General features: G+C 36.5%; 1 protein-coding gene across 5 annotated transcripts in view; it reads left to right on the top strand.

Annotated features, from left to right (window-relative positions):
- The window catches only part of LOC123549133 (phenylalanine--tRNA ligase, mitochondrial-like), a 176,052-nt gene that overhangs the window by 77,691 nt on the left and 84,058 nt on the right, over window positions 1–14,303 (top strand). For all 5 annotated transcript variants that reach the window (XR_008371509.1, XM_045336976.2, XM_053546631.1 and 2 more), the window contains one exon: window positions 8,360–8,520. Coding sequence is in view for 4 of the 5 variants with exons in the window: in XM_045336976.2 (XP_045192911.2) it covers window positions 8,360–8,520 (161 nt within the window). In the remaining variant the exon portion in view is untranslated. The remainder of the gene's footprint in view (window positions 1–8,359; window positions 8,521–14,303) is intronic.

Genomic DNA, 14,303 nt, shown 5'->3' with positions numbered 1-14,303 from the left:
GTTCTTTTAGATAAACATTCTGCATAGTTATGGGATTTTGTTTTTTGTTACTATACTGTATACATACAGTCTATATACATACAGTCCACATAATTATGCAATCTTGTGTGCGTCAAATTGCAATGTACTGTGTCAGTGCATGCAGGGGGTACATTCATCACCTTTAGTGATAGCTCTAGTTATACCAGATTTATATAGCACCCTTTTCTTGATAAACACGTTCAAAGGCGCTTTACATATAGCAAACGCAGCCACACAGGGCGCGAAATTCATCCTCTGCTGGTACAGACACAGAGCGATCTGACCAGAGGGACAGAGTGAGACAAAGCCCCCAGAACAGATAAAGAGAAATCCTTTTTAGCTCACCTGAGCCAAAGGCTCATGGTGAGCTTTTGTGACCGCTCAATGTCCGTCGTCCATCGTCAGTCGTGTGTCGTGTGTCCGTCAACATTTTTTAAAAAAATCTTCTTCTTGAAAACCACTGGGCAGAATTACACCAATTTATTTATTTATTTGGGTTTTACGGTGCACCAACACAGTTATATGGCGCCAAACAGGACTACAAATTTTAGTTCCACATCTCATTTACATCGAAATAAAAACATGAGGTATGGAATCAAAACCTGCATACCTGCTGGAATCAAAAAGTTACTGCAAAACCAAGTGTTAAGACCCTATTGGTCGCCTCTTACGATCATGCAAGGGTAAGGCAAAGGTTCCAATTCTTTTCATACACAGATCGTCCCAGAACCACATGGGGCAGAATTACACCAAACTTCACAGGAATGATCCTTGGGCGGCCCCCTTTCAAAATTATTCAAAGAATTGAATTCCATGCAGAACTCTGGTTGCCATGGAAACCGAAAGGAAAACTTGATATTAGGCATGTGACATCATCTAATGGTTCTCTATGAAGATTGTTCAAATTATGACCCTGGGGTGAAAAGAGGCCCCGCCCCCGGAAGCTATAAATTTTACATAGACTTATATAGGAAAAAACTTTAAAAATCTTCTTGTCTGAAACCACAAAACCTAGACTTTTAAAATATTTGGTATGTTGCATTGCCTGGTGGTCCTCTACCAAAATTGTTCAAATTATATCCCTTTAAAAATCTTCTTGTCTGAAAGTCCAAGGCCTAGGCCTTTGATATTTGGTATGTAGCATTACCTAGTGGATCTCTATCTAGATTGTTCAAATTATGCCCCTGGGGTGAAAAGAGGCTCTGCCCTGGGGGTCACTTGTTATATGAGTTATATAGGAATAAATACTTCAAAAATTATCAGATCATATTTCCTAGACTGTTTAATTATAATTACCTGATGACCCCAAGTGATTAGGGGTCACTTGACCTACTTTCTTGTTTTTGTGCCCCCCCCCCCCCCCCCCATGAGTGGTGGGGGCATATAGATTTGGTCTTGTCCGTCCGTCCATCCGTCCGTTCGTCCATCCAAAGTTCGTGATGCGCCTAGCTCGAAAAGTATTTGATATAAATTGATGAAACCTTGTATGAGTCTTTATCATGATATGAACTTGCACACCTCCTATTTTTCGTCTGGCTCCACCCCCTATTTTCAGAGTTATGGCCCCTGAAATAGTCAAAAATGCACATTTTGACCTTGTGACACGCCTAGCTCAAAAAGTATTTGATATAGATTCATGAAACCTTGCACGAGTCTTAATCATGATATGAACTTGCGCACCTTCTATTTTTCATCTGGCTCGGCCCTCTATTTTCAGAGTTATGGCCCCTGAAATAGTCAAAAATGCACGTCTTTATCGTGATGTGACCTTGCACACTTAGCATTCTTCTTGAGAATCTTAGCTCTTATTACAGAGTTATGGCCCTTGAAATAGCCAGAATAGTGGATTTTTAGCTCACCTGAGCAATGCTCAGGTGAGTTTTTCTGATCGCTTGATGTCCGGCGTCCGTCGTCCATTGTCTGTTGTCTGGCGTCTGTCGTCCGTCGTCTGTCAACATTTAGCTTGTGTATGCGATAGAGGCTGTATTTTTCAATTAATCTTCATGAATATTGGTCAGAATGATAACCTTGATGAAATCTAGGCCGAGTTCGAAAATGGGTCATCTGGGGTCAAAAACTAGGTCACTAGGTCAAATCAAAGAAAAACCTTGTGTATGCGATAGAGGCTGTATTTTTCATTTAATCTTCATGAATATTGGTCAGAATGATAACTTTGATGAAATCTAGGACAAGTTCGAAAATGGGTCATCTCGGGTCAAAAACTAGGTCACTAGGTCAAATCAAAGAAAAACCTTGTGTATGCGATAGAGGCAGTATTTTTCAATTAATCTTCATGAATATTGGTCAGAATGATAACCTTGATGAAATCTAAGCCGGGTTCGAAAATGGGTCATCTCGGGTCAAAAACTAGGTCACTAGGTCAAATCAAAGAAACACCTTGTGTAAGCGATAGAGGCTGTATTTTTCAATTCTTCTTCATTAATATTGGTCAGAATGATAACCTTGATGAAATCTAGGCCGAGTTCGAAAATGGGTCATCTCGGGTCAAAAACTAGGTCAAATCAAAGAAAAACCTTGTGTATGCGATAGAGGCTGTATTTTTCAATTGATTTTCATGAATTTTGGTCAGAATGATTGCCTTGATGAAATCTAGGCCGACTTCGAAAATGGGTCATTTCGGGTCAAAAGCTAGGTCACTAGGTCAAATCAAAGAAAAACCTTGTGTATGCGAAAGAGGCGGTATTTTTCAGTTGATCTTCATGAATTTTTGTCAGAATGATTACCTTGACGAAATCTAGGCCGAGTTCGAAAATGGGTCATCTGGGTTCAAAAACTAGGTCACTAGGTCATATCACGTAAAAACCTTGTGTATGCGATAGAGGCTGTATTTTTCAATTGATCTTCATGAATTTTGGTCAGAATGATACCCTTGATGAAATTTAGACCAAGTTCGAAAATGGGTCATCTGGGGTCAAAAACTAGGTCACTAGGTCAAATCAAATAAAAAACCTTGTGTATCCAATAGAGGCGGTATTTTTCAAATGATCTTCATGAAATTTAGCCAGAATGATTACCTTGATAAAATCTAGGCCGAGTTCGAAAATGGGTCATCTGGGGTCAAAAACTAGGTCACTAGAACAAATTGAAGAAAAACATTGTGTATGCAATAGAGGATGTATTTTTCAATTGATCTTCATGAAATTTGGTCAGTGTGATTGCGTTGATGAAATCTAGGTCGATTTTGAATATGGGTTATCTGAGGTCAAAAACTAGGTCACTAGGTCAAATTAAAGAAAAATCTTGTGTATGCGATAGAGACTGTTTTTTTCAATTGATTTTTATGAAATTCGGTCAGGTTGATTGCCTTAATGAAATCTAGGTCGAATTTGAATATGGGTCATCTGAGGTCAAAAACTAGGTCACTTGGTCAAATCAAAGAAAAAACTTCTGTATGTGATAGAGGGTGTATTTTTCAGTTGATCTTCATGAATTTTGGTCAGAATGATTGCCTTGATAAAATCTAGGTCGAGTTTGAACATGGGTCATCTAGGGTCAAAAACTAGGTCATATCTAAGAAAATGCTTGTTTTATTGCAAGAGACCAATTTTTTGGTCCAATCTTAATGAAAATTGGTCAGAATATTTGTTTCCATGAAATCACTAGGTCAAACATGTTTTACACTGTTACGGAGTGTTTCTTAGGTGAGCGACCTAGGGCCATCTTGGCCCTCTTGTTTGTTTGTGATGCTCATAGCTCAAAAAGTATAGCGCCTAGAATAATGAATCCTTTTCATAAAATGTTTGTTGAGGCTATACCCCATTAAGACTGCAAACATTTGAATTATTGCCACTTATTTGTGACAAATGTACCAGTGGGGGGCACACCCTGTGTCCTACAGACACATTCTAGTTTAAGATACAGTCTTGAAATTTGGATGACATGTACGATCTTAAAACCGACTTTTTGTGACCATGAATGTGACCTACTGACCTACTTTCTTATATTTTAGCATCAGTTTGCCATTTTAAACATGTGGCTCATATTACTCAGGTGAGCGATTCAGGGTCATGATGACCCTCTTGTTTTAGATACAGGCCTGTCCGGCTAACTTAGCCTAGCTCTTTGCGAATAGACAGTCTGGTTCTTTAATGTGCCCGGTGTATAGCACCGACACACGCGAAGCCATCTTTCCTGGGAAGAGTTAGGTGGGAGACACTCAAGAGCATCTCAGAAATTTCCAGTGCCTGGACCGGGATTCGAACCGCGGACCTCTGGATTGACAGTCAAGCATGTTACCACTAGACCACCAGCCCACCTATGATTTGACATGCCAAGTAGATGATCCCTATTGCAGCCAACCATCAGTGTCTCTTTATCTTTCGCTCAAAGTGTCCCCTATTGACTTCTTGCCTATACGACTATGCATTGGGGGAGACATGCGCTTTTGTACAAAAGCATCTTCTAGTTTTATTAGCTCACCTGTCACATAGTGACAAGGTGAGCTTTTGTGATCACTCTTCGTCCGTCGTCAGTCCGTGCGTCAACAATTTCTTGTCTGCACGATAGTGGTTTCATTTATGATTTTATTTTAACCAAACTTGCACACAACTTGTATCACCATAAGATCTCGGTTCCTTTCTTGAACTGGCCAGATCCCTTTATGGGTTCCAGAGTTATGGACCCTGAAAGGGCCAAAATTAGCTATTTTGACCTTGTCTGCACAATAGCAGCTTTATTTATAAATTGATTTTAACCAAACTTGCACACAACTTGTATCACCATAAGATCTTGGTTCCTTTCTTGAACTGGCCAGATTCCTTTATGGGTTCCAGAGTTATGGTCCCTGAAAGGGCCAGAATTAGCTATTTTGACCTTGTCTGCACAATAGCAGCTTCATTTATGATTTGAATTTAATCAAACTTGCACAAAACTTGTGTCACCATAAGATCTTGGTTCCTTTGTTGAACCGGCCAGATCCCATAATGGGTTCCAGAGTTATGGGCCCTGAAAGGGTCAAAATTAGCTATTTTAACCTTGTCTGCACAATAGAAGCTTCATTTATGATTTGATTTTAACCAAACTTGTATCACCACAAGATCTTGGTTTCTTTCTTGAACTGGCCAGATTCCATCATGGGTTCCAGAGTTATGGCCCCTTAAAGGTAAAAAATTTGCTATTTTGGCTTTTGCAGGTATATAGAGACTTCATTTATGGTTTTATTTGATACAAACTTCCAAAATATCTTCAAAAACAATAAATCTTGGATTCCATGACGAATCTGTCAGATCCAATCATAGGTTCCAGAGTTATTTTATATCTGATTACCTCCCCTGATTGTAATCAAAATGGATTTATATCAGTAAGTACTTATAGGACTTATTTGAAATTTCATTATTGTCATTAGTTGGACTGAGACAATCAGGGTAGATAACTATGGACTGATTTTATGTCAAATTACCTCCCTTTCTTTCAAATTAAAATGGGTATATCTCCATAACTAATGAAGATACTGATCTGAAATTTCATTTATGTCAGCAGATGGACTTGGACAATCAGTGAAGATACATATGGACTGAATTTATGACAAATTACCTCCCTTTATTTTTTATCTAAATGAATACACCTTAGCAGCTTCTAATGAGATTGGTTTGAAAGGTTATTTATGTCTTCCATGGTAAGAAATAGTCATATTCTAATCATTGATAACTCTTGATTGAACATTTATCAATATGAATACTTTACTAATATATTTTTGTATAGGCTTGTACTCTGTATCTTCTACATGCATACCTGATTTTAATAAAAATGGATTTATCTCTGTAAATATTTATAGAACTCATTTGAAATTTCATTATTGTCTTTAGTTGGACTGAGGCAATCAGGGTAGATAGCTATGGACTGATTTTATATCAAATTACCTCCCTTTGTTTCAAATTAAAATGGGTGTATCTCAGTAACCAATGAGAATACTGATTTGAAATGTCATTTGTGCCATCAGATGGACTCGGACAATCAGGGTAGATAACTTTTGACTGAATTTATGACAAATTACCTCCCTTTATTTTATGTAAACGAATATATCTCAGCAGCATCTAATGAGATTGGTTTTAATCATCCCCCTGCCAAAGGCGAAGGGGATATTAGAAATGCTCTCCGTCCGTGTGTGCGTGCGTGCGTCCGTCGGTCCGCAACGATCTTTGTCCGGAGCATAACTCCAAAAGTACTGGAGGGATTTTCTTCAAACTTCATACACTGATAGAACACATTGGGAGGAAGTGCATTGCGCAAAAACAATAACTCTACCTTGCCTAATTTTTGAGTTATTCCCCTTTATCTTATTTTCTTAAAAAAAATTTGTCCAGAGCATTACTCCTAATGTACTGGAGTAATTTTCTTCAAACTTCATACACTGATAGAACACATTGGGAGGAAGTGCAATGTGCAAGAACAATAACTCTACCTTGCCTATTTTTTTAGTTATTCCCCTTTATCATATTTTCTTAAAAGATTTTGTCCGGAGCATATCTTCTTCATGCATGGAGGGATTTTGATATACCTTGGCACAAATGTTCACCACCACGAGGCGGAGTGTCATGCGTAAGAACCAGGTCCCTAGGTCTAAGGTCAAGGTCACACTTAGAGGTCAAAAGATACAAAAATGAAAACCTTGTCCAGAGCATTTCTTCTTCATGCATAGAGGGATTTTGATATAACTTGGCACAAATGTTCACCACTACGAGACGGAGTGTCATGCGCAAGAACCAGGTCCCTAGGTCTAAGGTCAAGGTCACACTTAGAGGCCAAAGGTCAGATACAAGAATGACTTTGTCCGAAGCATTTCTTCTTCATGCATGGAGGGATTTTGATGTAACTTGGCACAATTATACACCATCATGAGACGAAGTGTCATGCGCAGTTCCCTTTAGAATTACTTCCCTTTATTATTACTTTAAATAGCTTTTATTGTAACTTTTTCATTACTAATCGTAGGGAAAAATCGAGACCACTTTTCTGTAGTACAACATGCATGCTACATCCAATTTTGAGGTGTATTTTGACCAATCTCTACCTGGTAAAGATTTTTGTGTGGACTTACATTTTTTTAAATTTTTTTTTTTAGATTTACTTCCCTTAGTTGGTACTATAAATAACTTATATTGTAACATTTTTATAATTGACCATAGGGAAAAAACAAGACCACTTTTCTGTGGTACAACATAGATGTTACTTTCCAATTTTAGGTGTATTTTAAGGTATCTCTACCTGGTAAGGAGTTTTTTTTGTGGATTTAGAAAAAAAAAGACTTACAATGATTACTAAACATCCACAAAATTAAAATTCCATTTGCAAATACAGCTGCTAGATTAAAGAAATTTGCTGTGACGGGCGTATATTGTGACATTCTGGCATTCTTGTTCCCTGTTAGCTTTCCATTCCTTCTTTTTACAGTAGCCATATAGAAAAACATCATAGCTTTACTGTTCATGAAAATTAATAAAATTTAGCAGTAAACCACCTCACCACTGACACATCTTTTAAACCCCAGATGCGGACCACAACTAACGGTTCTTCGAAACTTTCCCCAAAATTAATACTTCCAGACACTAACTTGCCAGGAACTTTAGCCTTCATTTATAATATGCCCGGCGGGGGGATTAGCCATGTCTAACATGGCTCTTGTTGTTATTTAAGTCTTCCAGGGTAAGGAATAGTCATGTTAGTACAAAAATGCAGCATTTGAGCCTAGGACCCTCAAACTTGGTATGGAAATTGGCCCTGACTAGGTCAAAAGGGACTGTTACAAGAAAATGTTTATCCTGATGATATTTAATGTGTATGCCTATGTGCTCTATGTCAAAACTTGATCATATCATTTTGAGCAATGGTACTCAGGTGAGCGATACAGGGCCATTATGGCCCTCTTGTTTCAAATTGCCTCTCTTTGTCTTTAATTAAAATCAACATATTTTGGTAAATACCTGGATGATTGGTTCCAAATTTTATTTATGTGATCAAGTGGACCAAGACAATCAGAGCAGACAACTCCAGAGTGAATTTTTGACAAATAACCTCCCTCTATTTTAATTTGAATGGATACTTCTCAGAAACTTCTGACAAGACTGATTTGAAATTTCATCAGTGTCATCAGGGTACTCAGCTAGATGATCAAGTTAGAAGCCTCTGGACTGATTTATGTCAGATAACCTCCATTTTTATTCCCAGTCCCTTTGTTTGTATGTATATCATATGATATACTTCCACTGACACAAATATCACTCAGGTTAACGATATAGGGCCAACTGAATTTTATGCCCACAAATTAAAATGATTTCACAGTTAAATAGTTAGAAGTTTCTGTTTTCTTGTTTGCTTACAGCTGGAGCAGTAGACAAAGTAGGTTGGGCATTTGGTATGGGATTGGAGCGTCTGGCGATGAAGCTGTACAACATTTCTGACATACGTTTGTTCTGGAGCAAGGACCCAAGATTCACCAACCAATTCAAGGTGGAAGATCCCAGTACTCAAATTAAATTCAAGGTAGATTTTGACTAAAGAAATTGTCCTTATGGATGGGGGTGGGGGGGATTAAGCTGTGAAAGTTGTATCATAAATTCATAATTGATAGCTGACAAGTGTTAATGAACAGTAATAGTGGTTCTATACACAAAGAAATCCCCCCAACTACCACAATTTTTTTATAGTTGAAATTGTGCACCTGGGCCCTTTTAGGTATTTCTGCAGTCAGCCAGAATAGAGTTATGGCTCTTGGTTAAGTAAAAAATATCCATTAAGGGCATACAAGTTTGTGTCGCATATATCTCAAAAAGTATTTGAATTAAAGTGTTATAACATTTGGGGATTGTTACATAGTATGTGAAATTGTGCACCTGGTGTTCTGTGTGGGATTCCACTCAGCCAGACCAGAGTCATTGAAAAATACAAATAAAGTGCTTTAATGTTTTTGTTGCTTATATCTAAAATATTTCATCTAGAGTCATGCAACCATGTGGGAATATCATTCAGCATATGAATTTGTGAACCTGAGTTGTTTTTTGTGATCATACAGCGTCCGTCGTCCATCTGTCCCTGTGTCCGTCCGTGTGTGCATAAACTTTTGCTTGTGACCACTCTAGAGGTCACATTTTTCATGGGATCTTTATGAAAGTTGGTCAGAATGTTCATCTTGATGATATCTAGGTCAAGTTCGAAACTGGGTCACGTGTGGTCCAAAACTAGGTCAGTAGGTCTAAAAATAGAAAAACCTTGTGACCTCTCTAGAGGCCATACTTTTCAATGGATCTTCATGAAAGTTAGTCAGAATGTTCATCTTGATGATATCTAGGTCATATTCGAAACTGGGTCACTTGCCATCAAAAACTAGGTCAGTAATAATAAAAAAAACCTTGTGACCTCTCTAGAGGCCATATTTTTCATGGGATCTGTATGGAAATTGGTCTGAATGTTCATCTTGATGATATCTAGGTCAAGTTTGAAACTGGGTCACGTGCCTTCAAAAACTAGGTCAGTAGGTTAAATAATAAAAAAAAACTTGTGACCTCTCTAGAGGCTATATTTTTCAATGGATCTTCATGAAAATTGGTCTGAATGTTCACCTTGATGATATCTAGGTCATATTCGAAACTGGGTCACTTGCCATCAAAAACTAGGTCAGTAATAATAAAAAAAACCTTGTGACCTCTCTAGAGGCCATATTTTTCATGGGATCTGTATGGAAATTGGTCTGAATGTTCATCTTGATGATATCTAGGTCAAGTTTGAAGTTTTGAGCTCAAAAACTAGGTCACTGTGTCAAATAATAGAAAAAACGACATCATACACAGTTCAAAACTGGGTCATGTGGTGACAGGTGAGCGATTCAGGACCATCATGGTCCTCTTGTTTTGGCTCACCTGAGCACGAAGTGCTCATGGTGAGCTATTGTGATCTTGCTGTGTCCATTTAGAGATAGTACTTACTTTTTTCAAAACATAGGTATGAAGTTAAAAAGCTTTGAAATGCAGGCATCAAAAACTAGGTCAGTAATAATAAAAAAAACCTTGTGACCTCTCTAGAGGCCATATTTTTCATGGGATCTGTATGGAAATTGGTCTGAATGTTCATCTTGATGATATCTAGGTCAAGTTTGAAGTTTTGAGCTCAAAAACTAGGTCACTGTGTCAAATAATAGAAAAAACAACATCATACACAGTTCAAAACTGGGTCATGTGGTGACAGGTGAGCGATTCAGGACCATCATGGTCCTCTTGTTTTGGCTCACCTGAGCACGAAGTGCTCATGGTGAGCTATTGTGATCTTGCTGTGTCCATTTAGAGATAGTACTTACTTTTTTCAAAACATAGGTATGAAGTTAAAAAGCTTTGAAATGCAGGCAAACGTCCATATATTTCTCAAAAATACATATACATGTATTTACAATATTTTAACCTGAGCTCTTCTCGGACATGTAGAGCTGAAACATAAAATATTGGATATTTTCTCTTTGGGTGTGTTTCATTTTACATTCAACTGTGATCTGGATTGCTAAACAATGATCCATTATACTGTTCGCTAAAAATATAGGACATCTGGAACAGTCAGATAACCTTCGAATACATGCTGTAACAGATTGCAAATATTTAAGCTCTGTTCGGGACTCGATCCCAGGACCAGATTTTCACATGTAGGGCAGACACTCTACCACTTCTCTATAACAGCAGTATCTATAGCTAGGCAGTGTAAGTGCACCCTTATTCTCTACCCAACTACATTACGTGAACTGGAAAATTTTGTCACAATGTGTTCGGAGTACTCCGGATTATCGGCGTATCGACTTTGACAGCTAACAGCAATTTTCATGTAAAGAAAAAATATAATTAATTTGTCAACATTTTTAATCTGTCAAAACTGCCCAAATTTCTCCGACGTGCTTTTCAGAGTATGAACTGACTTAAACTGGTAGTACCAGTGAAATATAACTTACACCAAATTCTTTTATAATTGCCCCTTTAGCAGCAGGTGAATGGCAAAGACAGCGAGCTTTGTTCAAATTCAAGCAATAGTTTTTAGCCCACCATCATCAGATGGTGGGCTATTCAAATCACTCTGCGTCCGTGGTCCGTCGTCCTTCCGTCCGTCCGTCCGTCCGTCCTTCCGTCCGTTAACCATTTCTCGTTATCGTATCTCCTCAGAAACTACCTCGGGGATTTTGACCAAACTTTGTCAGAATGATGTATTGGTACCCTAGTTGTGTCCCCCTGAAAATCAGACTGGTTCAACAATTTTTTAGTAAGTTATGGCCCTTTGTTTATTTCTATAATTTACATAGATTTATATAGGGAAAAACTTTGAAAATCTTCTTGTCCAAAACCACAGAGCCTAGGGCTTTGATATTTGGTATGAAGCATCATCTAGTGGTCCTCTACCAAGATGATTCAAAATATTTCCTTGGGGTCTAATATGGCCCCGCCCCGGGGGTCACATGGTTTATATAGACTTATATAGGGAAAAACTTTGAAAAACCTCTTGTTCAAAACCACAGGGCCTAGGGCTTCGATATTTTGTATATGACATCATCTAGTGGTCTTCTACTAAGATTGTTCAAATTATCCCCCTAGGGTCAAATATGGCTCCGCCCCGGGGGTCACATGGTTTACATAGACTTACATACGGGTGAAACACAATATAGGGAGCATTTAGAATATTGCATTGTTATACATGGTTTTCAACAATTTCCTAACCCTTGAGTGCAATTTAACATTTACACTTCATAACACTAAATATGAAGAAGTTCTGTGCCAAATTTTATTGATCTAGCTCAAATAGTTTTCAAGCAGTGGCAAAAAACGCATCTAGAAAAAGTCATTTTTGAAGCGTTATGTTGTTGCACTTAGAATTTTCCATATTTTTCAAATAAAATAATGGTATGATATTATATATTTCTATGTAAATTTGTGTTATCAGCATAAAGACAATTTTTTAAGGATTATTTTGGTGTTTGATTTATCATGATCGGATGAAAATTGTTGAAGCTGTTGAGAAAAATGTGAAATGGGTAAGATGTTATGCAGTTTTTCACTGAAATTCCTTCCTTTTGTTATAATGATTAATTGCAATGTTAACATTATTTTTTCTTTAATATTTTGGTCCAGAATCATTTGTCTGTTGTAATAGTACTTAAAGAAAAAAAAATCAAAATCATGTATTTCTGAAATTTATTTGTATGAATTTTTAAAATTGAAAATCAGGTTTTTATGAAAATATGTAGAGTCCGTAACCAACTGTATTTTATAGATTTGTAAGATATAATGAGAGTCTTTATTGATTTTTTCTTATCAAATTTAACTGTTGACATTAAATTTTTATGCTATTTCCTTTATTGTTAACTACATTTTTGCTGTAGCACCACTAATATGGTTACGGACACTACAAAAACACTGTAGTGTCCGTAACCTGTCTTTCAATGGTGTAAATAAACATTTTTTAAATTTTGTTTATAGCTATTCTTATGAAAGTAATAACTGATTTCACAAGTTAATTAATCAACTTTATTTTTCATCAACTTGTTGATGTTGCAACCACATTGGAAAACCCTTATTGCGGCATCTTTATATACAGCATCATTTTCTGTTGCTGCAGCATGAAATTGAAAGATGTAATAGCAAACATTGAAGCGATGAGAGAGAAAGGATCACCACTTTTTTTCAATTTGGAAGGTTCACGGATGACAAATTTAATAAAGTCTATTAATAATTTCACTACAAAAGGTAAATTTTGTCTATTTAATAATGCTACTTGAAACTGTAGTGTCCGTAACCAGAGCTGAAAATTTTAAAACTTGCATCTTTTTACAGAAAAATGAAAAATTATCATTTCAAAGTTTATTAATATTGAGAAAAAAACAAATTTATGTATTTGTTGACAAATATTTTCAGATATAAAAATATAGATACAGTTCAAAAGTGCTAAAAATCATGTTTATCATCTAAATTGCACAGATTATATTAAAAATGTAAAGATGTGATAATGATAATTAACAGTTATTCACTTAGACAAATTTCTTCAAGAGCATCATTGTTAAGATAATTCAAGTTCATGTAGCTTACAATAATGTTTCTTTTCAAAATGTTTCAGAGGGGCAGTGTTATCTGGTTACGGACACTACAGAAATTAAAACAATGTAAAAAACATTCAGTATTACTGAAATTTCTGTTTAAATTATTATACATCTTACAGTTCAAGTGAATAAATCTTTACAAGTGATTTATGATTAAAAGTAATATCTAAAAACTTGCAAATGAAAGCAAAATCTCTTCAAGAAGTACTAAGTACAAACCATGTGATGACAGGTACATGTATATTCATTTAGATGAGATTTTATATTTATGTGATGGGCATATAGTGTTGCTGCTCTATGTATGTACGTCCGTCAGTGCATTCAAAATCTTGTGTGTCCAACTCCTCCCGCCATTAGATTTCTCTGCTTCAAACTTTCATAGATGAACAACCTTGATGTGTAGATAACCATAAAATAAGGAATTTCTCAGTGACTATTTTAACCACAGTTATGATACTATGATATTTTTACATAGAAATATAGAATATATCTAGAAAAATCTTGTGTGTCCAACTCCTCCCACACTATTAGCCTGATTTGATTCAAATTTTCACAGATGAACGAGCTCAAGATGTGTATATTACAATAAAGCGACAATTTTTTTCTGTGACTATTTTACTACAGTAACTGTTATGGCCCTTTGATAATTTCTGTTTAATCATAAGGAATATAGAGAAACATTTTTATGTGTCCAACTCCTCCAACACTAGTAGCCTGTCTGATTTGTTTCAGACTTTCACAGATGAACAAGCTTGATGTTCAGATGACCGTAAAGGGAGAAATTCTTTCTGTGACTGTTTTTACTTTAGTTATGGCCCTTTGATAAATTTTGCTATTATGGAATATGGTATGATAGGGGAAAACCCTGCCAACAATTCAAAAACTTTTAGCCTGATTTGCTTCAAACTTTAACAGATGAACAAGCTTATGTGCAGATGAAGGGAAGGAATCTTCTCTGAGTATATTTTTACTGGCGGCAGTTATGATCATTTTTGCTTTCTAGAGAATGGGCAATGGCATGTGTATGTGTGCACATCTGTGTCGTATGGTTATAATATCTAGTTTTATATTGCAATTTAATTGCTTTATAAGTATGTCTGATTTCATTGTGCATTTGTGATTCAGATATAGAGTTTTGATCTGATGAGGCACCTGCAGTGCTGAAACTTAAAAGGCACAAAAATGCTGAATAGGTTAGAAGAGGTTA

This window comes from Mercenaria mercenaria, chromosome 6 (genome assembly GCF_021730395.1).
Source record: "Mercenaria mercenaria strain notata chromosome 6, MADL_Memer_1, whole genome shotgun sequence".
In the NCBI taxonomy this organism is placed as follows: domain Eukaryota; kingdom Metazoa; phylum Mollusca; class Bivalvia; order Venerida; family Veneridae; genus Mercenaria; species Mercenaria mercenaria.
Note: the sequence above shows the minus strand (reverse complement) of the source record. Positions and strands in the feature narration are given on the sequence as shown.